The sequence below is a fragment of the Zonotrichia albicollis genome, chromosome 18 (genome assembly GCF_047830755.1).
Source record: "Zonotrichia albicollis isolate bZonAlb1 chromosome 18, bZonAlb1.hap1, whole genome shotgun sequence".
Lineage (NCBI taxonomy): Eukaryota > Metazoa > Chordata > Aves > Passeriformes > Passerellidae > Zonotrichia > Zonotrichia albicollis.
The window spans coordinates 11,242,100-11,267,122 of NC_133836.1; the positions used below are offsets into that span (position 1 = coordinate 11,242,100).

Genomic DNA, 25,023 nt, shown 5'->3' on the forward strand with positions numbered 1-25,023 from the left:
AGCTTAACATTTCAAGGAAGGGTTGAATTGATAAAGGGAATGCTTTTTAAAGGCTTCAAGTGAAGCAGCCCAATGCCCAAAATCGGAGAGGGCTCAAAATAATAAAATTAAAGCAAAGCAAAACAAAATACCTCCTTTTTCCCTAAGGGGAAAAAAAAAAAAGTATTTTAAAGGGATCTGGTTAAATCCTGCCCTCAGAATTCGGTAACGTTTGATAGAATACGTGAGGGCTGCCCCCCGACCCCCGCCCTTCCCTCAGTACGGAAAGCGCCTCAGCAGATTGAACACTTCGACCTCCAATACAGAAAACTGCTAACAGCAAAAACAAACCCAAAAGTTAAAACAGCCTCTAAACAGCTCCACTTCTCCCTTCGAGGCAAACGAAATAACTAAATAATCGAAAGCGCCGTGTGTCATTACCGAGCCCCCGCTCCCGCCCCTCAGCGCCGGCCGCCCCTCAGCGCGCGCGTGCCCTGGTTGCCACAGCGCCCGCTCTTTGCGTACGCGCCTCTTCGTGAATAGCGACCAACGCCGCCGAGCCCCGGGTCCGGCTGCGTCACCAGCGTAAGTGTCGCGCTTGACAGTGCCCGCGCTGAGGGAGTTACGTCAATGGCGTAGGTGGCAGCGGGGGCGCGGCCGCTGAGGGGAGCCGTGAGGGGACGGGGATGGGGATGTCGCCGTGAAGTCCCGGAGTGGCAGCCGTGCTGCCTCAGATCTCTGCTCAAGTGTGGAGTTTCTCTTCTCGCCCCCTGTTTTCAAAGTAGTTTTACTTGAACAAAATCAAGGAAAATTCCGAGCGAACAAAATGGTGGTCGAGTTAAGGGCAGAAATACAGCAGGCGAGTGCCCAGGGGTACCAGGGCTGAAGGGACCACAGCAGTTTTGGACTAGATTTGCATTCCTAATCTTCTCTAAAATGTCACTATGAACAGCTAGAATGTGTAGTGAGGGTTTCCATCATTACTCAGTTTCACATAACTGTTCAGAAGATGGTACGCGGGAAGAACGGATCATTGCAATGTTGTGGCACAATTTAAGGGTGTTCTGGATTGTCAGATGATATCTGGTATCAGGAAAAAACTCTGAACAGCTTGTGCTATAAAAGGATAGTGCAGATAGTGAAGTCATTGAGATGTTTTTCATTATGTCTGAGTAACAATTGTAATAATCAAAGTTCTTAAAAAGGATTATACAAATCCAAAGTAATTCTGATCAGCCAGATTAAAATGCATCACAGGAATAGGTTCTGGTTTGTTGATCTTCAAAATCCATAAAAGAAAAATTGCTACTCTAAAAAGGAAAGTATTCATTTTTCTGCAACATTTTAGAGCTGATTATTTACTTTACAGGTGATTTACCTGAATTAGATTAGACTTCCACTATGTACTTGTAAAAGTTCACCTGATTTCCACAGGAAGAACATGAACTTTTTTCAGTGTAGACAGTGCAGGACCAAATCAGAGACTTGTCCCTCACTGTTACATCTGCTTTTGGTGTGAATTGTTTTGTCTTGTCCTTCACTGCAGCTTGGAATACTGATTTTGTTAGTGGTTATGACGTTAACTTATTTTATGTATGCCTTCCTCATATCCTTTGTCTATCCACAGAAGCTGCTGGCACTACTGTTCTTGCAATGTTGAGATAAGGAGGGTTGTGATGCCATGGAGACACTGTGTTCCCAGCCCTCCCTACTGACTGAATCCCCTTTCAGCTCTTTAAGAAGAGAAAATATGCATCATTCTCAGTATGTTTAGCAGCTTTTTATTTCTTAAATTATTTTCCTGTAATGGTGTGTCTTATTTGTTGATATGGTAAGTTGGGATATGCTTATGTGTGTGTCAGATTTAGATTAAATACATCAAGTATAAGTGAAAATAGCCTCTCAATTTTGAAATATATCTGTGTGGTTGTTTTGGTCCCTCCTGTACTTTGCATTCACTGAGATGGTTGAACTGTGGTTTTTGTAGCTTAGTTTGTGAAAGAGCTCTAGGAGAGGAGCACTGAGTCAATATGTGTACACATGGCAAGTGTTTACCTTGCTTAGGAGGTGTTGAACTCCAACTAGAACATGCAGGAAGCAAGTTAGCGTTTGAAACTCTTACCAACTTGTGGAGTTCTTGTTTTCAGAACCACACTAATAGTTCTGACTTTAATTAAGACGTTGATATTGCCATAAAATCATCCAAGCTGGCCAGAAGGGCAGGAGCACACCAGAACAAGGGTCAAGACCTCTTGAGGTTTATATGGTCACAAGTAACACAAGTAACATAAGTAGAACTCTCCATATGGTAATAGATAAATTCTGTGATGTCACCTTTGCACCCATCAGCTGCAAATCTGGGTTCTTTGTGGGGAAGTGGCTGTTTTGATACAGTTGAGGTCATATTTGTGCCCGAAGTGATTTAAAAGCAATTTCTCATGGAGGAGAATGTAGGGGGATAGAGTATAAGAAAATAAAGATAGTGTAGAAAGTAATCTTACCCCTAAGGAGTTGCAGCTGGGCCAATTATCAAAGATTAGGAACAGCCTGACTTTACCAGGCCACAGCTGTAAGCAATGAGCAGAAGAAGAGTGCTATAACAGAGTGGGGTGGCTGGGTGAGAGGGGATTAGAGTCAGTTGGTGCTTTGTGAAGGAGGAAGAGTCAGTGCTCTGAGGAGCTGACCATGAGAAACACCAGGAAGGTGTGAAACTTTTGTGATAGGAGAAAACAGTGTGGAACTTCTGCAGTAAGATGACAACAGGAGGCTAAAACATTAATTCTGGGTAGTGGACTAGTGATTTTTCTTAAGCATTATTTTTCATGTGTGCTTGTAAGACACAACTCTAGGTTTTTTCTTCTGTATTTGCTCACTGTTTAAAATTACTGGTCTGCTTTGATATGCCCTTTAACATTTTTAGTCTGCTGCAGAAGTGGGAGAGGCTTGTCTCCTTGTTCAAAATCTCTTCCTTTATCAAAATATGACTGTTAGAATGGGAGAGCTTTGTTTTCTCCTGAAAGTTGAAAATTTAAATTCTAATAAAATATATAGCAAAATTTTTTAACATCCTAAGTTGCATTCTGGCTTACTAAATACTGTCTAAATTAATGAGTTAATTTGAAAAACTTAGGTAGTGCAAAATGGCTGTGTAATTTCTTATTCCTTGTCTTTGGTGTTTTGTACATTAGAAAGCAAGATTATTAATGAGCAGAAAGACATTTATATAATTCAGAATGTCTCATTGGTGGCATGCGCATTCTGACTTTAAAGCTGAGATGAAATCAAGTTGAAATGCTGGAGAAATCCCTTGGGAGTTTCTTTATAATTGCTGCTATGCTTAATATTAGCACTGTGACAGTTCCCCACTCCATTGGTTCCTTGTTAATAGGTTAATCCTGCTCTTTGTATCCATGTATACAATGATCTTTGAGCAAAATGGAATTGTTGCCTTATTCAGAATTAGGGATATCTGGGTTTATTGAGGAGCAGTTTCTGATCAAAGCAATCTGGATGACCACTAAAACGAGTTTGTTGTTTTAAAACTACTGCTCTGTGTAGAGTTCAATTACTGCATCCCTGCCTTCCCGGGCTGTGGAAGGGGAGGAAGGGAATTGTTGCAAACCTGTTGCTATGGCCACGTAGCAGGGGCTGGGCTGCTTGTGTGGCTGGAATCCTCTGCATCAGCTGCTGCTCGGTGAGTCCTTCTTACACTTTGCTGCATGATGAAAATGCTCCCTTAAGAAATGTTCTTTTGAATGCCAGTAAGAAATCAGTACCCTAATAAGGGTCCCCTCCCCCAGCAGCCCACGAGGTTTCCTTACATAACCAAATTGATGTAGCTCAGGTGAGACATCTGAATGCATTTGTGATTTTCATGTGAACGTTATTCTTTTTTCATGGCAGACAGATTTCATTCTTTCTGAGCTGATCTGGGATGAAAGTTTGATGTTGTGCCAAGAAATGTGGCAGCTGCATCTTTCCTCCCTTCTTCTGACCACATGAAATCTGGGATCCCTAACATTAATTCATGTACTTAGTGCACAGGCATTTGAAACAGTGATGAGCAAGATTTTAAAATTAAACACTGCAGAGTCCTTTGAGGGCTAAACTGTGAGCACTTGGCTTGAATTAAGTGAGCAATTCTTTGCCCTCCCAGAGAATTAGAGTTGGTGCCTTGTAGTTTCAGAGGGCCACTGTTTGCTGCTGCAGCTGAGCACACTGAGGTGGTCCTGTGTACATGAGAAACAACTTTCCCTCCTTGCAAACTGGGTTGAGGAATCACCAGTTGAACTGAGAAGAAAAAAAAGGTGATGAGTCTGCAAGAACTTGGTTAGTCTTTATGGAGGTAATTCCTGAATACTGTGTTTCTCTTTACATATTTTCAGACTTGTAGAATTTAACTGAACTTAGACCATGAAGTCCAACCTAATGCATTGGGTTCCCCCAGTGAGTAGAGAGAGAATAATCTCCCAGTTTCCCAAGGTAAGGATTTTTTTATCCCTTTGGTCATAGTATGTAGTCCTTGCCATACTGATCTATCTTTCCATTGTGCTAATATGGTATTTTAATTTAATTTAGTGTACATGTGTTGTCTTCTGTTAAAATTGCGAATTATTTAAGATTCTTTCAAAGTTTAATGTGACCTCATAGTCCCATTCTGAACTCTTTAATAACAATCCTCATTCTTCTTTCTAACCTTTACAAAAAGTGACTCTTGTGACACAAGAGTCATCTTACAATATTTGTTTTTTCAGCAAAACAGTAATAATTGCATGCATAAGAGCTCCAACACTGAGGGCAAAGAGGAACCAGAGCTGACATTAAATTTGCCAAAAAATCTAATTAGAAGTCTTTGGTTAAAGAATTTGAGGCAATTTTAATTTTCTGTTTGTACAAGAACCTTAGTCATACAGTAGATCAAATGTAGTCAGCAGGCACTGTAGAAACACAGACAAAATACCTTTGATGTCCCCAAAGACTTTTGTATTTGAAGTATAATAGAACAGGGAAGGGCAAGGACCACTTGTTTTTTTCAGTTGTTCAAAAGATCCTTTTAAGGGAGTTCAGTATTTTCCATTCTTGATCTCAGCCACATATTTTGCTTTTAATTTTATGAAAAGTACCACAGGTATTTTAAGCAAATGCAAGGTAAAATATATATTCCTCATTTTTAACTAATTCCCAGTTAAAGGACTTGTAATAAAAGCAGTGCTTCACACTTATATAAGATTGAAAAATTTTCACAGTAATAATGACTTGCTGGTGGTATGCTCCCATCCATGTTTGTCTTGTGTGTCTTAGATTGTTGGGACAATTGAAGGCATTTTCTGGGGCACAGAATGATGAGCAAATGGATTTGGCCATGAGTGCTGAGGCAATGCTGGACACTGACACTCAGAAAGGAGCTCAGAGGATGGTGCTGTCCCAAGGAGCTTTAACAAACAGCTCTGGGGAAACCTTACTGCCTTCCAACCCAACCTACCCTTTTCTTATGCCAGGATAACCCTGTTCTTGACAAACCCTGTGAGCAATCGCTTTATCTGTTTTTCCTTGCCAGTTTGACTCCTTGCCCAGTAGCCATTGCCAGTTTGTCCCAGCAGCTGTTCTCTCCTTTCAGTGGTACACACCTGAGGCCTGTCTGCAGCTCAAAGAGCACTTCCATGCCCAGGTCAGGACTGCTTGTCAGCAGAGCACTGCAACAGCTGGGTAAGTTTGTAATAACCCAGGTATGCAAGGAAGAAAGTGTTTAAAACTCTTTAGAGCCTCCTTTCTTCGTTGGCTTTCCTCCCCTCATCCCTCACTCCAGGATGTTTCAAGGCAGCAAAGCCCCTGCACAGGGCAGTTCTCTGACCTGTTCCACAGTACATGAATCAAGTGCCTCTTCTTCTGCTGGGATAGGTAGCATTGGAAAAATAGTTTAGAAATGAAAAGGTTTTTGACACCTTTTAAATAAACACTTAGTTCAAAGGATGTAACAGATCCAGCCTTGCTGTGTTCTCTGTAGGTGTTCCAAAGGAGCAGTTAATAAAGGCTTTGCAGGGATATAAAGGCAGCAGTTCTAAGTTTGTTGAAAAATCTGGGAATCTGGCTTTAGCCTTTTTGCAGTATACATGCTGAGAAGTTCTCTTGAAAGGTTCCTTAAAACTGGAGCAAAATTCTGGTAAATATATAGCATTTAAAAATCAGGATAAACTGATTTATACTCTACTAATAATCTTGAAGTTGGTTTTTCCCCTGCATTATCTCTCCACCAGATCTGTTACTATTACTGATTTAATCTCTGAAGTAAGGCAAGACAGCTAAACTGTGTTGAAATCATCACTATTCAGTTAAAATAAACAGCTGTACATTTTAGTGATAAATGCTTCTGGTTTCCATGTGAAGGATCCTCCATAAAGTGGAGCTCCTAAGAATACTGACAATTAGCTCTCTATTCCTCCAGCTCTGGAGTTGCTGACATGAGACTTGTCATGATATCCATCTTTAAATGCAACTTTATATTCATTTCACTAGGGAGTCTTGCTAAAAAAAAAAAAAAACTTAACTGAAAATATGTCACCCTGCGAGACATCAGTGACTTTATTCCATTTTTAGAAACGCAGTCACTATCTTAGTTTCATGTAAATTTGTTACAAGTGTCTGGACAATTTTCCAAGTAAGATATGCATTATTGAATTGAGGTATTTTTCCTCTCCATTTCCAAGTTGTATTCATTTGGGATTTTTATTATTAGGGGTTTTTTATTTCTATAGTAAATCAACTCTCTATGTAATTTATTCTGGTAACAGAGTATAACTAAAAAGCTATATGTGAGTAGAATTAAACTACTTCTCTGTCACTGCTTTCTAGATAGGATGATTATTTGGTCATTTTTGGTGGAATGGGCATAGGAAGGGCAGCCAGAGTGTTTTGTACAGTACTTGTAAAGCTTGTCAGGAATAACCATCACTTTTTCCTTTTCCATTACCCCAACTAATAAAATATTTCTTTGTCCTTTGGAAAGCTAGTCTGATAAATTCAGCAGCTAATGGCTTTATTTAATACTCTCCTGACAGTCCATCACTGTGTTAAATGGTCTGATCCAGGGAGTTTCTTCCCCCAGTACAAATTAATGGAACACACATCTCTAAACCATCACTTACTCCTTGGCTTTTCCCTTAAGGTTGTTGATTTTATTCAGTATTTTCTCAGTAACAGTAATCAGGAACACAGGGGTCTGTGGTCACCCAGTTAATGTTGACTGGCACAGAAAAAACTTCTTTTTTTCTTTTTTAGAGATATTAGTCATGCATTTTACCAATCAATTTTTCAGCCATTTAGAATAGATTAACTTGGAAGCAGCATCACATGGAAGTTGATGTAACCAGAAATAGTATTCAATAGAAGATTAACTCCTTTGTTAAAAGGCCATTCCTTGATAGAAAAGAGCATTAAACCTCTTAAGCCATTTTTGTACCATTTGCACAAGAGATGTCAATCCAAGTTTAGGTCAACAAATGAATTTAAATTCACTTATCCACCTGGATGTCCTCAAAGAGATCCAGTTTCAATTTTAAGAATGCAGACTGAGTCACCTAAAGCCCATCTGCTGTGTCCTGGGGGAGGACCCAGAGCAAAGAGGATTATTTGCATGAAGCCAGGTTCAGATTAATATTATTCCAGATAGACAGAAAATGTATTGCCTCTAACCCTGTGGGTTGTTTTTCCTAGAGGTACATTCTGCAGTGGGTTATTTTATTATCAGCCATTTCTTATTTCTGCACTTAGGACTTTCATTGACTTTAATAGTACAAACAGGAACTTGGGATAAATTGGAATGCAAAGGATGCAGATGCACTATGGTCTTATGTGTAAACTTATGTAAAATTATGCCAAATGCATGTACTTGTAGTCAAAGCAATTTTAATTTAATGAAATTTGTTCCACTGAATTGAAATGAAGAAAAAAAATTAACCGAGTAAGAAATGGAGTATTTCTGCTGCAGAAGGTTTTGGTTTCTTGGTGCTTTCTTTCTCACAGTTAAAAACTTACCATGCAGCACAGTGGCACGTAGATGTACTGAAGTCACAGGTACCTGTGCTCTTCACTTGAAATTTCAATATCTAAATCAGAATTTGTAAAAGGAGACTGTGAAATTACTACTAACACTATGTAATATGTTCAAATATTTATAACAGGCTGAAAATATCCAAAGTGGTTGTGGTAGGAGACCTGCATGTTGGGAAAACCAGTCTTATCAACAGGTATGGTATATCTCAGCTGATGGTTTGATTCTCTTGTTTATCAGAGAAATGTTATAATGTTTCCATTGCTGGCTTCAGAGCAGTGCTTCATGGTTCTGGTTGAACCTGAGCTGGTACTTTGTGGTTTTGTTATTAAATGAAGAGAAAATGAAGTCAAGAGTATGAGACAGTCTTGGTACATCGCCACAGAAAGTTGTGCTCTAGCACTGCAATCAGGATATGTTACATTCTTAGGGATTTTTATCTTGTCAAATATGATAGTGTTTTCTTAAGGAATCCAGTCTAACGGCTGAACAACTAGAAAACAGTTTCAGTGTCTGAGTCTAGGCTTCATTTGGGTCATTAGTTATGACCCAAAATATATTCCCCTGTAACTAAAACTGGAAGATACTGTACCTCCCTTGAGACCCCAAAGATGTTTTATTCTGAGTCTCACATTATCCTGAGAGATTACTAGATATATGTGCTTTCTAGTTTGTTAAACAGTATCTCCTTTTCTTCTTTTTTTAGAGTCTTTGTTTTTATGTCTACTTCTACATTATATAGCAAATCCACAGTTAGTTTTTTCTTTTCATAATTTACCCTAGTCAGTATTAGTTTTGCAATTATTTGTACTTATGAGCTTTTCATCCTCTTTTTTTTCCATTGCAGATTTTGTAAAGATAATTTTGACCGAGACTACAAGGCAACCATTGGAGTAGATTTTGAGATTGAACGTTTTGAGATAATTGGAATGCCATATAACCTCCAGATGTGAGTTGAAAGAGCATGGTTAAGCATTGCACAGAGTACAGTCTCAGCAGAGCTTGAATTGCTGCAGGCTGTAGTGGAATAAAGATTTTAAAAATATGATACAATTGCACAAAGAGTAATGTGATCTGAAGAAAATATTCTGTCTATGGATTTGCAGGTTTAGTAGAAATTTTGCTCTTGTATTTCTCATGCCTAAAAAAAATACTGCAAGCTTGTAAATGAAAATTCATCTTGAATGTCTTGTACTATTTCAGTGGAGTTCTGTCACTTTTACTCAACATTCATAAAAGAGAAGTGGAAGCTTTTGTCACAGCCACCAGTGCTGGTGCAACCCCAGTCTGTGATCTGAGTTTAGCAGGCACAGTGAGCACTGAGCTTGGCTTTACTGGGGGTTTTATTCCTGCAGTCATTGAAATTAATGATAAGCTGTCTAATGATTTCACCATCTCTTAATTAGCAATTAATTAATTATCCCTAAATCATAGAAAGGCTGGAGTGGTTTTATTAGAATGTGAACCTAATATCTTTGATTTTCAACTTTGCTTGTCAGACTTGTGGGAATCCTGCCCTTCTTCCACCTGCTTTGGGTCTGTGGAGTGGTGTCCCTTTGAGTTTCTGGTGGCCAGCAACACTGTTCTGTAGAGGGATTATGGAATCACCTGTAGTGTGACCTAGAGCAGAAATAAGATGCTTTGCATGAGATATTTTAGTGCATGAATTTTGAAAACCTTTTTACTTAGGAACACTTTTTTTTTTTCCTGGTGAGATCACTGATGTAAATAGATGGCTTGTGGTATTTATTGAAAAATCCATTTCCCACTGATTTCACTGTAATCATGTTTGGGAAGTTTTGCCAGATGCTTTCTTTTTGGAACTTGAGTCTCCAGACTCATGCCATCAGCATTTTGCAAACTGAAGCAATAAGGTCAGGTTGCCTTATCTGCAGAGTCTTCAGGAGCTGGGTAGAACATTTCCATATGATAAGCACTAGTGCCCCCTCTTGCTGAGAGATTTCCATACAAGATACATTTGCAAGTATCTGTGACTGGCAGTACGAGGCTGCAAAAAACCCCAAACTCTGTAGTGCTGGCAGTAGCTGAAGGCACTGCCTATCATGCTCATTAATGACAAGGACATTCTTAATTTTATTTAATGCTGTCATTAGTACCTGCTAGACTGAGCTGCAGATCTCTAATTTATAGTGTACAGACAGATATCTTATCTAGCAGTTGCAAGATTCTAACATGGGCTAATACATGACTGAGCTAGTATTAGTACAGAAAATTTACAAAACTAGATTGCCCTAGAAATACATGCAAATTACATAGGTGAAAGGAAAAAAAATGTTTTAAGGATGGGGTATTAGCATGCAGAATACAAATATTTGAATTGTCCCCAAAATGAGTATTTTTTAAGAAAAGGTAAAAATGGTGTTTGCATGTCTTCATTGACTCATAGAGCTGTAGTGTATTTCTCTCAGTAGTTAATGAATAACATGTTCCAGATGGTGACACCTCCCTGGTATCACATTCTTCTCTGCCTTGTACCAGTCTGCTGCTTCATTAACATGTTTACTCAGGTTACCCTGGCTTTCATTACCCTGAAATTTCTTTTTTCCCCCTGTTGCACAGATGGGACACAGCAGGTCAGGAGAAGTTCAAGTGCATTGCATCTGCTTACTACCGAGGAGCAGAGGGTGAGAGCAATATTAATTTGATCCTGCTTTTGTTGGGAGCCTGTATTTTGTACAGCAGCCTATATCCATATAGGCTCCTCAGGGGGGTACCCACAGACACACTGTGGTGGAATGGATTGTCCATTGTGGCAGGGAAGAAGGCATGAAGAAGTCAATGACTTGATGTGTTGTCACATCTGCAAGCTCTGAGTGTTGTGATGGTGCAGTGATAGAAAGTGGCACTTGTGACTGGGGGGAAAGAATTTGAGGTTGGGTGAGATTAATGCTGGAGTTGGAAGTGGATATTTCTGGCTTTCCCTTTGGTAAGAGACAATCCCGTGTTAATTTGTGGTTCCAAAATGAAAGGGTTGATGGCATTATAGATAAAACATTGAGGATTTAGGTCTTATTGGGTGCTAGAAAAAGAAAAGGAATGAGCAAATGGGTAGTCTTGCACTTCCTATGTGTTAAATCTGTTCTTACACCTTATACATAAACATTCTTTCTGTTTAACAAGGCAGGTTGGAGAGACTTCTGATACACTTTCTAATTTAATTACCTTTTTTTCTGGTCTTGTCTTTTATTGCAGCTATAATAACAGTGTTTGATCTGGCTGATATCCAAACTTTGGATCACACCAAGTAAGTTTCTGCATTTTGGCTTATCTTTTAAAGGTTTTTACAGCAGGTTTAATTGCCTTCCATATGTAGGTGTTAAGAGCTTGCTGGATCATGAGTGTATTTTCTATTGAGCTAAGAAATTAAAAATGACAGTTACTAGTTTGGATTACATAGGGAGGGATTTTTCTGAAGAAAATGCAGAGCATAAATTTGAACTGCTTACACCTGACTTCCTTTAAAGTCAGTGCAGAGAGGGAGGCACTTCAGTAAAAGCTTGATCCTTCCAAAGCTAGACATGCAGCAAAAGATGAAGTGCACTCCAAAAGCTTTTTTTTTTTTTTTTTTACTTCATTTGGTATAAATAGAATAACAGGCTGGAATCTAATGTAAATGATAAAATTGATGAGATGCATCTCATGCATGTCTCAAGGGCCTTTCATTTTTTAGATGCACTGCTACCCAAATTTTTTTCTCTGATTTCTGATGGGAGATAGGCTGTCAGAAAGAGGAGAGAAAATTACAACTCCAAGTATGTGTAAATACAGCTAAACTTACTAGTTCAGATCCTTGTAATGATTTGGCTACAAGAACACACTGATTGTGATGAGTGAACTCATTCTGCTTTTAGTGCAGGCTGCAAATCCCTGCATGGATCTGTGACCCACACTGCTGTCACAGCTCAGGGTGCATGTATTTCTAACGTGCTGTTGTGACTGTAATGCAGGTACAGACTTCTTTACAACCTGTACTCTTATTTGAATGTGTACTATGGTGCTTAGCTCATTTACATAGGACTTTGTAAAATAATATATATATTAGTGTCTCTGCTTGGCTGAAAGTAATTGAAGCCTGTGAACCTGATTTCCCACACACGCACACACTCCTTTCCCTCCTTGACTTGTGTTGGATGACTCAAGAGAAACTTGATTGCCAGAGTAACAAGAATATAAAAGCTTGTGAGACAAGAATCATACAGCCTTCATAGGGAGCTGTTTTATAATGCTGAATAGATTATTTCACTCTTTATTCCCATTTGTACCCAATCTGCTATGTGGTTCATACCTTTTCAGTTGCTCCTTGCTTTCTTATTCCTTATCTCACACCAAACTTTGCCCTCTCCCTTACACTGAGAAATATCCTCTGTGGGTGCTAAAGTGATTGTTGAATTTGTACTCTGCCATGGTATGATTTTTCCTTAGTGGGAGACATGTATTCAAAGGAGCTGGAATAGCTACTGCTCTCTATGTCTAGAAAAAAGGCTTTTGATACTCTCACAAGTTCTTCCACTCACTTTTCTTGTGACCTTATTATCTGTCATATTCTCCTGTACTCCTTGTTCTGACTGATTTTTTTTTTTTTTTTTTTTTGGTATTTCAGACAGTGGTTAGAAGATGCATTGAGGGAGAATGAGCCAGATTCCAGCTTCATCTTTCTGGTTGGAACAAAAAAAGATTTGGTGGTGAGTAAATTGAGTGCAGATAAGGAAATCAGATTTTCCCTAGTTCCTCCAGCCATTTCCCTTGCAAGTTGTGCACAATGTCATTGAGATAAAGACCTTGAGTGAAAAACTTAAAAGGTAAATTGAACAGTCCACTTGAAACCAATTAAAGAATAGACTCTGAAAAAAATGGGTAGTTAGTGAAATATTTCTTGCATGACATTTTTCAAGCATATATATATATAAACATATATAGTGATCTTGAAGGTTTTGTTGTTATTCTGTAACTGTTCAGAGGTTTTCTTCTTTCTCTCAATTTAAAATAGCTGGAGTATGGAATTTAGAGCACTATATGTATTTTTGTTATGGCAGCAAGCCTGACATGCTGGATATGAATCCTAGAAATGTGGAATTCTAAGCTAGATACTCACAACTGAGTGTTGGAGTTCAGAGAGCTATTGGAAAAATTACAGGGAAATTGGTTTTAAGGAATGGTATGTACATTACTCAGGAACAGGGAAGGTTTCTTACTTAATTGAATATCACATAATTTTCAAAAGAACAGGGTGAATGCAGTCTCTCTGTACAATTCTCACTCCTGTGTTTGTCTTTCTGTAGAAAAAAGATTTTTAAAGCTTTGAAAACAAACTTGTTTATTCTGTTACTAGTTGGTTGGTCCCTGCTGCAAATGATGGGGTGACAAGGATTTAAAGACCATTAACTGGCTGCTGACTTGATAGTCCTTTACCAGGGAATGTGTTAGATACAGGGGTCACTTGTTAACTCTTGTTTTGTTTCATGCTGTGGGAGCTGAGTGGACACTTCCATGTAAAGCCAGTACTAAGTAGCCGAATGTTCTTGCAGCCATGTGTGATTGCCCAAGTCTAGGAAGGTCAGAGAGGCCACTGAAAACTGGCAGCATCCCAGTGTGGGTGCTGTGGCAGTGCCTGGGTGCTGTCACCAGCCCAGCCCTTTGTTCAGCTGTCCCATGTCTGCCCAGTCAGGTGCTGTGTGTGACAGGACAGAGCTCGATGCCATCCGCTTTGCCAAGGAGATGCAGGCAGAGTACTGGTCGGTCTCAGCCAAAACAGGTAAATCACTGCAAAGGATGTAAAAATAGCATCACCACCAGGGCTGATGTTGCAGTGGGAGGAAATTATTATCCCCCCCATTGCCAGTTTTTTTGTTGTTGTTCTTGTATTTTGTTGCTATGAGAAACTTCAGGCTTATTAATGGCTGGTTTTGTTTGAGTGTTTGTATGTGTGTTTTCACTGTTGTGTGTGCAGAAAGAAATAATCAAGCTGCTTTGCAGTATCTGAGCATGTATAATTCATAGATAGTTACATAAATACACATGTGCACTACTACTCAACGTTTGTAATGGAAAAAGATTACACCACAAGATGAATTCTCTCTGTTGCTGGCTAAAAATAAAGGTGCAGCACAGGGTACAGCATTCCAAAGTAAGAAAATCAGAAATTCTTTCTGCAGTGATCAGAATGAGAGACAGATTGTTGGAGAGGCCTGTTCTGTCCCAATATTGAGCAGTCAGCTGTTCACAGATGTGCTTGTTATGCTTTCTCATCTGTTGATGTGCCTTTATAAAAACACATCACTTCTGTCTTGTTTCCTAGGAGAAAATGTCAAAGAATTCTTTTCCCGAGTTGCTGCCTTGGCCTTTGAACAGTCCATGATAAAGGAGCTGGAGAGCACTCCTGGGCACAGGGCCCAAATTGGGGCAGGAAATCTCATCAGTATGTGGAGTTTTGCTTTTTGTGTGCATTTTTCTTGTTATAGACCAAAGAATTGGGGAGGACAGCATTAGAGCCATTTTCAAGCATTAGAGCCAGTTTCAAACACCTGCAAGCATATTTTCATATCATTGTCTGCCCAGGTTTTATCCTGCAGGAGTGACTGAGCCTACATCCAGCTTTTGTTGCCCATAATATCAGATGGTATAATTTCTTGTATGTTGATTTTATAACTTTTTTGTTTCCACAGAGCTAGAGAAGAATGTTTTGGAAGTTCCAGAGGACAATCCTCGAGTCAGCCTGAGTTGCTGCTAAGTGTCAACTGTTTCTGCAAGTGCCACACTTCTCTGCAACAATGCTCTCTAACCAGAAATAGTGAGCTTTAATTTTAGAAATGAGGGAGGACAAACTTACCCAAACTTTCTTGCTGAGAGTTCCCTTGCTGCAGGCTCCCTGTGCAGGGTGGTACAATTGTTATGTAAACCTTTCTCTGTGTAGCTGAAACACAACATCCTTGTCTTAATGCAAGAAGACATTGCCAGTGCCGTGGGCTCACCTGTCTGCCAAAAAGGCTTGTAGTCAAAAATGATGTCATTTTAGTGTGTTGTTTTTGATAATTCTCTAGAAATCGTAGCTAGTGAGGTGACATTCTCTTGTGGGAGCAGGAAACAAGTGGCAGGTCAGAATGAAGGGTGTTATCAATACAGTTTTGCCTTTTAAAACAATCGTGTAAAAAATAACTCTGATTGCTTTTATGCATTCCAAGTATTTTAAAACTATTTGAAAATAAATCTTTTAAACTATCAGGCTTGGAAGTACACAAATGCAGACTGCATAGTTTCCACTGTGGTTTCTCCATCCAGGAAAAATGTTTATTACTTTTCATTTTCCACTTGAGAATCAGAGCCCAGTATTAAATATTTCCAAGCCTAAAAGAAGTCCAGGTAGGAACTTGGTTGTTTTAACACAGCTGCCTAATATTTTGAAAAATGTTGCCAGATAAGAATGCTATTCTTTTCCATTCTCTTGAGTAAGAAAGAATGGTCACGCAGGTGCATAAAATGGAAAACATTATTTCCCTCTAATTTTTCTAACAGCTCTCTGAACTATAATACTTTGTTGTACCTAGCTTAGAATTCCATGTTTCTAGTATTAATATCCAGCATGTCAGGCTTGCTGGCATTAAAAAATATAGATAATGCTCTGAATTTCATATTGCAATTAATTTAAATGAAGGAAAACCTGTGAATAGTTACAAGGTACTGTTTCTTGGGTTATTTATTCAATCATTGCAGAATCAGCAGTATCTTTAAAAATAATTGTAACAGGACTCAGATTTGAGCTGCTGAGAAATACAGATATTTATCAATAAAGTGCATCAATCTGAAAATATTCTGGATTCTCTGCCATTTTTCCCACTTTAAGAAATTGGAAAAAGTGGAGAAAAGAGCTTGAGCATGCTTTTATTATTTTTCCTTTTGACGTAAGTTAGAGCAGCTTCCTAGAATATGATGAATAGAGATCTAGGAACTCTGTGTCTTTTTTTATCAGATAATCTTCACTTTGGCAATTGTGCTGCCTGTTGGCAAGGACACAAATGTAGCATTTGGTGGAAAAAATGAATCTGTGAGGGTACAAAAGGAGCTCTTTATCCAAATATGTAATATTTTGACCTTATGATGTTCTGTGCAGTTGTTCAGTTCCAGAGTCTGTTTCAAAGGGAGGTGAATTTACTCTGTGCTCGTAGCACAGGCTTTGGCTGGGCAGCCATGGCCTTGTGTGTCCTGAGTGAGAGGGGAGATGGTTCACTCTGCTGCAGCTGAGCAGGTTAGCTGGGCTTCAGTGCTGACAAGAAAAAAATGCTTACACTGCAAAATGACTCAGCAACAAATATAAGAAAATATCCATTTCTGGTTGTTTTTTTTTTTTTTTCCCCACCAAGAAATATACTTCCTAAGGGTTTCTTCTGTTGCTGAGCTCAATTATTGTACAAAGTCACAGAGATGCAATCTCCTCAACAACATGATCATGTTGCCTGGGAAATCAACTGGGACAGTTTTTTTCCTAGGGATTCAGCACACTGCATGATGCTATTGCTGTTTTGTATCCTCTGGAGCTCCAAAAACTTCACATACAAATGTAATACTCTATCAGTGATCAGCTATCATGGGACAATAACCTGAGTCTATTAAATGATGGATGCTTTGACTGGGTGGTTTTTGTTTGGTTGTTTGTTGGGTTTTTTGTTGTAATTTTTTGTGTTTGGGGATTTTTTGCTTGGTTGGTTTTAAGGGTGTTTTTAGCACCACTGAAACCTCCCCTGCAAAGAACTCCACATTAATAATTTATCATCTAAAATGAATCTTGGATCATGTTGCAAATGATGAGTTGCTTAGGAAAGCACAAAAGAAACTAACTATAGAAAATAGAAATTTTTAAGTTCTACCTGGCCAATATTTTATTTCTGTAAATCCATTCTATCAGCATCTTAATTGACTTTGAAGAAGCTTTAACATTTTGGGAAACAGTGTTGAAAAAACTTGAACTCTCACTATAGGTAGAGTAAACCAGGATTTCTATACCTGTTGAAATCCCCCCAGTGATTATGGCAACAGTCACAGTTTCAGCTTCTTGTGGAACTTTGAGGTGAGAAATTGAAGCAAACTTTGGAGTCAGTCTGAAACAAAGGTACAGAGCAATTGTAACAATCCATTTCCCAAAAGAACTATAGTTGTGCTGTTTCTTGTCTTTAATAAGTAAAAGCTAATGTGTTCATGGATTGTGGATGCATTTGTGCTGAGCAAACCCACTGGTAATGGATCAAAAGCCACCTGACAATGTTAAAAATTAAAAGAAAAGGCTTTTATAGTAAGAAATTAACTATGTTATTCATGTTCTGAGTTATTATTTTACACTTAAGGTATGGTTATTTATACTTACATAGATCATGGGATTCAGAACTTTGTGAATCCTGCTGGTTCCCAGCTCAGGTTTACATTGTGGTGGAACTGGAGTCTATTCCCCATGATAAATCTGTCCCCCTCTGGATGTTTTCAGCTTCCCATTAATAGTTAGAGGTTGTTCTGATGTAACACAGTGGTGAGTGGATACTCTGAACTCTCTGTATCACATCTCTGAGCAGGCAAGTTAAAATGAAATGCTGGGCAAGTTGTAGGAGAATATGGATTTGGTGATGGAGAGGGTTGATCACTTTCCTGTATTTTTGGCCTGGAATTGTTCTCACAGTGAGAAATTGCCACTCTCTGAATTTGGAGAAGGAGAATTCCTTTTTTACCCTGAGTTCATCGAATGATTTAGACTGAATGGGACTTCCCAAGACTTATCAGTTTTGTCAAACTCCTCCGAGAGTGCTGCTTTGTGTTAACAAAAATACGATTTTTTAGTTTCAGCCACATATTAATCAGAAACCATGTTTTATATCTCACTTTAAAAGCCCAGCTTATGCCCTACGGTTTTTTGTTTGTTTGTCCTTAAACCCCCGGTTCTTCCGCGTGGGATGATGCTGAAGAGCATCTCTCGGGAGCTTTACAGAGCCGAGCGGCTCCTTCTGCCCACCAGAGGGAGCCCGGCGGCCGCCGCAGGATCGGATCCGTGCGGGCTCGGAAGCGCTTTGCGATCTCTCAGCGGCCAGCAGAGGGGATGGGCCGGGCAGGCCGGCCTGAGCTCAGCCCCTCAGCGCGGGAATCTCGGCCTCAAATCACAGGTACGTGTCTGCCGCCGTAGTCTTAAAGAAATTTTGTGTCCAGTTAAAATACTGCTCTGTTCAATGCATAAAGTATCAGCAGAAATTCAGAGAACAATTCCCAGTGGAATTTCTGGAGTTGTGCTACCTCAGTAGATAAAGAGGGTGTAGTTGTTTAACAATATTATTCACTGAAAGGTAAGTGTGCACACAGAAATCCCTCATGTGACTCATTACTATTCTTCCTCCCTCCAGAAGGGACACAAATGTCAGAAAAGCAAACCCACACAGAAACCACTCCAGGAATAAATCAGAATGGGGAGCCTTCAGTAAAAGTTCTGTATGAATTCAGAACAGATCCCAGTGATGTCACATACCTGCCATTGTTTATAACCGTGCCAGTACAATCTCATAATTCCTAGAAATATATTGCATGTCAGAATTCTGTTGGTCAAACTGCCACTAAGCAAACAAATAGTATCAATAGAGAAAAGGCAGTGTATTTTACTTCTGTGACAGATTGAGAAGTCTTGAATGATTTATAGAGTTATTTATTAAACATATAGATTTTATAATGATTTAGCTCATAATCTGTTTTCCGTATAGGTCAGCCAAAGCCTGTCATGTGTTAAAAGCTGAGGAAACAAGTGCAGGAAAAGCAGTTAAAGCCAGGAAACAAAACCAAGAGGGATGAACTATGCAGAAGTGAATATATGAGTAGCCATTTGTGATATAGCTGAAAATAGCCCAAAATATTTTCATTGACATATAAAAAAGCATGGAGAGGAAAACTATCTAATGGATTTGGAAACAGCACATATCTCAAAGGTAAGAGAGCTACTCCCATGGAGTTGTGTTTTTCATTCCTATGGGATTTTATTAGTTCTTATCGGAGCTATATCCCACTCTCTTTGCTAGCAACATGTACCTGAAAAATATGCTTCACCACAAACGTGAAAGAAACAGTTTTTTGGGGGGATATAAGGGGTACATATCATCTTTGCCTGTCCTCCAAGCAGGCAAGATGGAGCTTTGGTTGCTTTTTACCCTTTTATCAGAGGTTGAATTCGTCCATGGAAAGGACACATGCTGTAAGCAAGGTTAAGAAGGAAGTGTGATGGTGTGATTTCAGAAGGAAAATAATACCCAGCAGCCAGAATTCTGTTTAAATCATTTGCCACCCTTCACCCAGAGGTGAAGTGTGGGACTGAGTTACTGGGGCTAAATAATATACAGGACAAAAGTGAGACTTGATGCCCAAACAAAGCAGCCTTTATTGTCAGTATCAGAGTTACTTTGGTATAGCAGTTGCCCACCTCAGAAATCCAGTTTATAATTTATTAGCAAGGAAGGTGGGATTGAGGGACTGACAAGCCTGCTACTACCCAGCACTTCCATGAGTGGGGGAAAACGTGACCTTTGAAGGTGAGCTGCATCAATGCCTGCGGGGAGAGCCTTGCTGTGAACACAAGAGAGAGCACGGGGACGTGCTGCTGTTTATACATAATATATGAGGGCATGGCTGTATGGACGGATACCTCCCTATGCACACAGGGCTGTGTCCACGGCGTGTTCTTAACCAGTCTTAGCTATGGTCCTGTCTGTTCGGTATGAGGATGCCCAGGCTGCAAGGGCGAGCGGCCGGCATCGCTCAGGACTTTGCCTTTGTCTCAGGGGCAGCCGTGAGGAAGGCGCTGCGGCCCCCACACCCCCGCGGCTCCCCCGGCCCCGCTGCCCCTTTAAGAGGCCCCAGCGCCGTGTCAGTGCCTGCGCCGGGTCCTTCCCTCCCCTCCCCTTCCGCAGCGCCGCCGGAGCCGGGCCGCGATGGGCCGCCCTGGGCCGCGGGGGCTGCGCCGCCGGGGGGGCTCCCGCGGGGCCGCGGCGCGCTCGGGCACCGCCGGCTAGCGGCGGAGCTCGGCCGGGACGCGCCGCCCGCATCGCCGCCCGCGCGGGGACCGAGTGCGCCCCGAGCGCAGCACAATAGCCGGGAGGAGGAGACAGGGAAAGGGGCAGGGGGAGAGGAGGAGAGAGAAAGAGAAAGCACAACACGGGGGCTGCCGAGGCAGCGCGGAGCGGAGGGCTCCGGAGCGTGGCCGCGCTGAGGACCGTGCCCAGGACGGCGGCGACAGGAGGTGGGTGGGGGGCGATATTTACCTTCCCTCCCCCGCCCCGAGCCCGCTCCTTTGTCCACGCGCTTTGAAGTGCTCGGGGATCGCCGCGGTGGGAGCATTGTTGTTCGCCAGCGAGCGATCGGTCATGCCGGGGAGAGGGTAGCGGGTGTACGCGGGGCTGGGGCCGGCAGAAGCAGGAGACGGGGAGGAGAGACGATTGCGAGAGAGGATCGCTGCCTGCCTGCCGCTGCCCTGCATGGACCGCGAAAGAGACGCGCTGAGTTGACCCTGCCCGAGCTGTTTCTGCTTCTACATGTGAGATCCGGTTGGTTTTTTCTTTCCACCTCTTTCTCTCCAGCCTCCTTCTTGTATTCTCCACTTACTCCCGTATGCAAAATGGTGGACCCTGTGGGGTTTGTAGAGGCTTGGAAAGCACAATTTGCAGACTCTGAGCCTCCTAAAATGGAGCTGAAATCTGTGGGAGACATTGAACAGGAACTGGAGATGTGCAAAGCATCTATCCGGAGACTGGAGATGGAGGTTAATAAGGAGAGGTTCCGCATGATTTACCTGCAGACTCTTCTGGCAAAGGAGAAAAAAAGCTATGATAGACAGAGATGGGGTTTTAAACGTGTTTCTCAGTTGCCTGAAGGGGGTGCAGAGCAGCAGATCCAGGACCTGCATCATCACCAGTCTGCTGACCAGGACGAATATGAAAAAAGCAAGTCACATCACGGGGAGGAAAAGTTCAAACCCAGGATACCCTCTATGAGGAAGCTGTCTACCCAGAGCGATGGGTCAGACCTGTCACCTTTGGACAGCCCCCACCACGGGGAAGGAGAGCAGGACAGGTGTAAGTACTATGGTGAAGAGAAACTGAAGAGAGTTGTAGAAGACATGGAGAATCGCTGTGATACAGATGGCTCTCCTTCAAAACACAGATCGGCTTCCACTCGCAGACTGGTGGGATCTGCTGAGAAGGAGGGATCATTTGAACCTAAGGAGAGAGGGAGCAGCACCAGCGTGGCAGCCCTAAGGTCCAATTTTGAGAGAATGAAAAAGGTTAATTCTCACTCTTCTGGTGATAACAAGGATGTTGTTGAAAAGCCCTTTTATGTGAACATGGAGTATCATCATGAGAAGGGTCTAGTAAAGGTCAACGATAAAGATGTTTCTGATAAAATAAGCTCCCTTGGTAGCCAAGCCATGCAAATGGAACGCAAAAAGTCTTTGCACTCCCTCCCTTCTAACATGGTACCCAGCTTCAGCGAGTTCCAGAGGCCTGCCTACAGGGGAAGGTCCTCAGAGAGCAGCTTTGGCTATGATGGAGAATATGAGGATGCTGAACTGAACCCCAAGTTTCTTAAAGATAACCTGATTAATGCCAATGGCAGCAACCGCTCACCTTGGCAGCCCATGGACTTTCAGCCCTATCAGAGTATCTACGTTGGTGGAATGATGGGGGAAGAAGGAAAAGGACCTATTCTGCGAAACCAGGGCCCACCCGACCAGGAAAAACATCTCACGTGGCCCAGGAGATCTTATTCCCCCAGGAGTTTTGAAGATATTGGAGGAGGATACACTCCTGACTGTAGCTCTAATGAGAACCTCACCTCCAGTGAGGAAGACTTCTCCTCAGGACAGTCCAGCCATGTCTCGCCCAGCCCCACCACGTACCGCATGTATCGGGATAAGAGCCGCTCCCCCTCGCAGAACTCCCAGCAGTCCTTTGACAGCAGCAGCCCCCCGACCCCCCAGTCCCAGAAGCGGCACCGGCAGCAGCAGGTCATCGTGTCCGAGGCCACCATTGTGGGGGTACGGAAAACAGGACAGATCTGGCCCAGTGATGGAGATTTGCCCTCTGCGAGGTGTCACCAGGACAGCTGTTTCCACGGGGATGCAGGTGTGTACCAGCTTTTTGTTTAGTCTTTTACATGTATCCAGCAGGGAACGGCATCCTGGAAATGGATGGGAGACCCTGGGTGAATCACTGTGAGAGGAAAACTGTTTCATGTGAGGATTCTGTGTTTAATTTGTAGTTTTGCTGTTTTAGGAAGATCCTACAGAAGTATATGTCATACTGCATTTTAGGAATTCAGTCTGGATTCCCGGAAGGGTTGATTCAGGTTTCTTTTGAGAGAATCAATGGAGTCCTATATTAATAATTTCTTCAAGTTTCAGTGTGAACACTGAGCTAAAAGGGGCCAGAAGTTCAGCAGGTATTCACCGTTTGTGGTGAATTCACCACCAGTTTATTCCCTCCCTCCTATTTGTGCCCTATGGAGTAGTTAAACTCTACCTCAGAGGTGGTAGTGTGCCAACAAGCCACAACCTGAGGGTTTTGCCAGAGCTTTACCGATAATGATGCTGCTCCCACAGTCTTGTTTTTTCCTGTCTGTATTAATTGCAGTGCTAGTTTCTCGTTCTGCCTCGTGTCAGCCTTCAATTAGAGCTGATTGGAGGTGATGATTGTGCAGCTCTGTTCTTGGAGCTTTCTGCTATCGCTGAGTGAAGAAAGAACTTGGAATATCAGGAAGCCCTGAGGGAAAAATGTTAACTACATTTCAGCAGAATAAAACTTTTCATTTGGGGAAGGATGGGCAATGTTTGAATCCGTTTTTGTGTAACTCATTCAGGCATGCAGGTGTATCTGTGGAATCAGTGAATTTATAGGTGGAAGAGGCATACAAGAATTGTATTAATTCAGATGCAGTTTTTGAATGTCTGTGGATGTCTGAACCTATTTAGCAAGGCAAGGCATGTAATGGAAGTAGTATCTTGTGCTAACACCTGTTGTCTCCTATGCAGTAAATGAAAGTCAAATCCAGGAATGAAGAAAATAGGAATGTTTGTTTTGGTAGATTTCTTTAATTATAAATCTGTGAGTTCTCTCATGGGTTTTTCTTTGTCTCTTTGAATCTCTCAGTTTAATAAGGGATTAACATGTTATTTGTCAATGGGACCAAATTCCTGCAGTATTGGGTGATTTCAGAGGTCTGTCAGAGATGTCCTTTTCTCAGGTTGTGAGAATTTTCTCTGTTACTTCTCAGAAGAGTAACTGCTCGAAGGAGATGCCTGGCTTTACTTTCCCTGCTGATTGTTTTTGTCAGCAATACTTTTGGGAGCCACAACGGAGAGAGAACTCTTCTGTGCTTTGCTGCCATCCTCTTGCCCTGTTGTTATTGGAAGGCTGGGCAGTTGTAGTGGATGTTCAGTGCACGTGGAAGCTCTGCACCTCCTCACGGTGACTTCTCCCTTATCAGACTGGATGGACATCCCTGTTTTCTCTCTGGGACTGCTGCATTCTTGCTGGCTTTTAGGGGAGAGGCTGAGTCTTGTGCTCATTTGAACTGAGCTCAGCCATCTGTCTCTGCTCTTGTTTACTGATGCTCTTTAGATGACTGGGAAGCCTCCTGGCAATTTCAGTTTTTGCAGAAGGAAACAAAGGGGTAAAAAATAACAAAGGTTGATAAAGCTTGAGGATAAATTCAGCTTTCAAAAAGGCAGTAGGTAACTTTTATTTTAAATAATTTAGCTGGGATGCAGTGATAAAAAGAAAAAGGCAGCTGAAAAGTCAGAACACTCACAATTCCTGGATGCACTGGAAAGCTTTGTGTCTTGTTCCTAAGGATGACCACACATTGCAGGCAAGGACAGAATGTAACTGATCCACCTTCTGCTTTCCTCAGCACAGGGGGTGACATGGCAGGCTTAGCAGGAACTTTCACCAGATGGCTAATCAGCACTGTCTTGCACATTAGCTGGTGGCAACTTTTTACTTAACCAAAAAGGCTTATGCCTTCAGGAGGGCTGTGTTTCTGATTAATTTCTACTGAGCATCATTTTATAGGAGTTTTCTTTCCTTCCCAATTGGGATGAATTTTGATCTGGAACCAGTTGGCAGCACCTCCTTTTCATAAAACAAACAAAAGGCCTGAGAGAGCAGTGTGTGATGATCTGGCTGGCTCCCATTCCCTGCTCTGATCCGGGCTGTTCTCCATGCCCACGTGGTACCAAAGCCATTCTCACATCCAGACACATTTTCCAGCACCTGTGGTTCCCTCACTGCTTCTGCCAGGCTTCCCTAAAGTTTTGCTTGAACAGAGTGCAAGTTTCAATCGCAGTAGGTTCTGGCCAGCCTTCATGTTAATTAGCATCAAGTGGGGTTTATTCAACAGTACTTGACTTCTCTGTGTATTCAGATTGTTTTGTGTTTTCTGGCTTTGCCTTTGATCACTCTTCCCTTAGTAAAGCTGAGTGTGCTGGGGACAGGTGCAGTGTGAAATTTCCATCTGGATGTGTCCCAGTGCACCTTGAGCTTGGCCAGCCGACACAGGCTGTTCTGGCCAAATTATTTCATGACTTCACAGTTAAGTGATGTTTTCCTGATTTGGTGTTACAAAAAAAGGATGTAACTCTCAAGTGGATGGGGTCTGTGCCAAAATTTGAATCTGGGTTTTTGGAGGTGGATTATCAAAAACATTAAAGCAGAGCAAGGTATAGTAGGCTTTCAGTTTTTTCCAAGAAGCAGCATGAGAGCTTCAGGGTTGAGATTTGGTAATAGCTGTACTTTCTATTAAATGTACTTAATGAAGCCTGGGCAAAGATATTGATATTAGGATTAATTATGTATCACTAATTTCCTGTAGTGGGAATAGAAAAAAAGATCATATCTTAACTTTGCATTAAGCTTGAATATCTTTACTGTGACTGTGAAGAAAGAACAAGATTTTTTAAATTCTGCCTTCTG

At 41.5% G+C, this 25,023-nt stretch overlaps 3 protein-coding genes across 7 annotated transcripts in view; 2 read left to right on the plus strand and 1 right to left on the minus strand.

Annotated features, from left to right (window-relative positions):
* RSPH14 (radial spoke head 14 homolog) overlaps positions 1-546 on the minus strand; it is an 82,075-nt gene extending 81,529 nt beyond the window's left edge. For 2 of the 3 annotated variants that reach the window (XM_074554126.1, XM_026797073.2), the window contains exon 1: positions 421-546. The gene's annotated coding sequence lies outside the window, so the exon portion shown is untranslated. Of the gene's footprint in view, positions 1-330 lie in introns of all 3 variants that reach the window. The other variant, XM_026797074.2, reaches the window with a different exon arrangement.
* Positions 439-16,672, plus strand: RAB36 (RAB36, member RAS oncogene family). Of its 3 annotated transcripts, XM_074554128.1 has the most exons (12): positions 439-564; positions 1,607-1,743; positions 4,365-4,461; positions 5,597-5,685; positions 8,157-8,222; positions 8,874-8,975; positions 10,607-10,671; positions 11,240-11,291; positions 12,648-12,729; positions 13,709-13,799; positions 14,343-14,462; positions 14,710-16,672. In XM_074554128.1, the coding sequence occupies exons 3-12, from the start codon at positions 4,393-4,395 to the stop codon at positions 14,772-14,774; spliced, it is 801 nt and encodes a 266-aa protein (XP_074410229.1). In that variant the 5' UTR covers positions 439-564; positions 1,607-1,743; positions 4,365-4,392; the 3' UTR covers positions 14,775-16,672. The 3 variants fall into 3 exon arrangements, with proteins under 3 accessions (XP_074410229.1, XP_005493404.1, XP_074410228.1); XM_005493347.4 differs by lacking the exons at positions 439-564; positions 1,607-1,743 and adding an exon at positions 3,355-3,673; XM_074554127.1 differs by lacking the exons at positions 439-564; positions 1,607-1,743 and adding an exon at positions 3,680-3,823.
* A 3,269-nt stretch (positions 16,673-19,941) lies between these two features.
* Positions 19,942-25,023, plus strand: part of BCR (BCR activator of RhoGEF and GTPase) — a 100,008-nt gene continuing 94,926 nt past the window's right edge. The window contains exons 1-2 of the mRNA XM_074554125.1: positions 19,942-20,294; positions 20,632-22,176. Coding sequence (XP_074410226.1) covers positions 20,670-22,176 — 1,507 coding nt within the window. The 5' untranslated portion in view covers positions 19,942-20,294; positions 20,632-20,669. The remainder of the gene's footprint in view (positions 20,295-20,631; positions 22,177-25,023) is intronic.

Excerpts from the sequence above, each read along its gene's own strand:
- RAB36 (XM_074554128.1), top strand. The coding sequence starts at position 4,393 with ATGAAGTCCAACCTAATGCATTGGGTTCCCCCAGTGAGTAGAGAGAGA. Across the intron at positions 5,686-8,156 it reads CAGAGCACTGCAACAGCTGG|GCTGAAAATATCCAAAGTGG; the intron begins GTAAGTTTGTAA and ends TATTTATAACAG. Across the intron at positions 8,223-8,873 it reads AAAACCAGTCTTATCAACAG|ATTTTGTAAAGATAATTTTG; the intron begins GTATGGTATATC and ends TTTCCATTGCAG.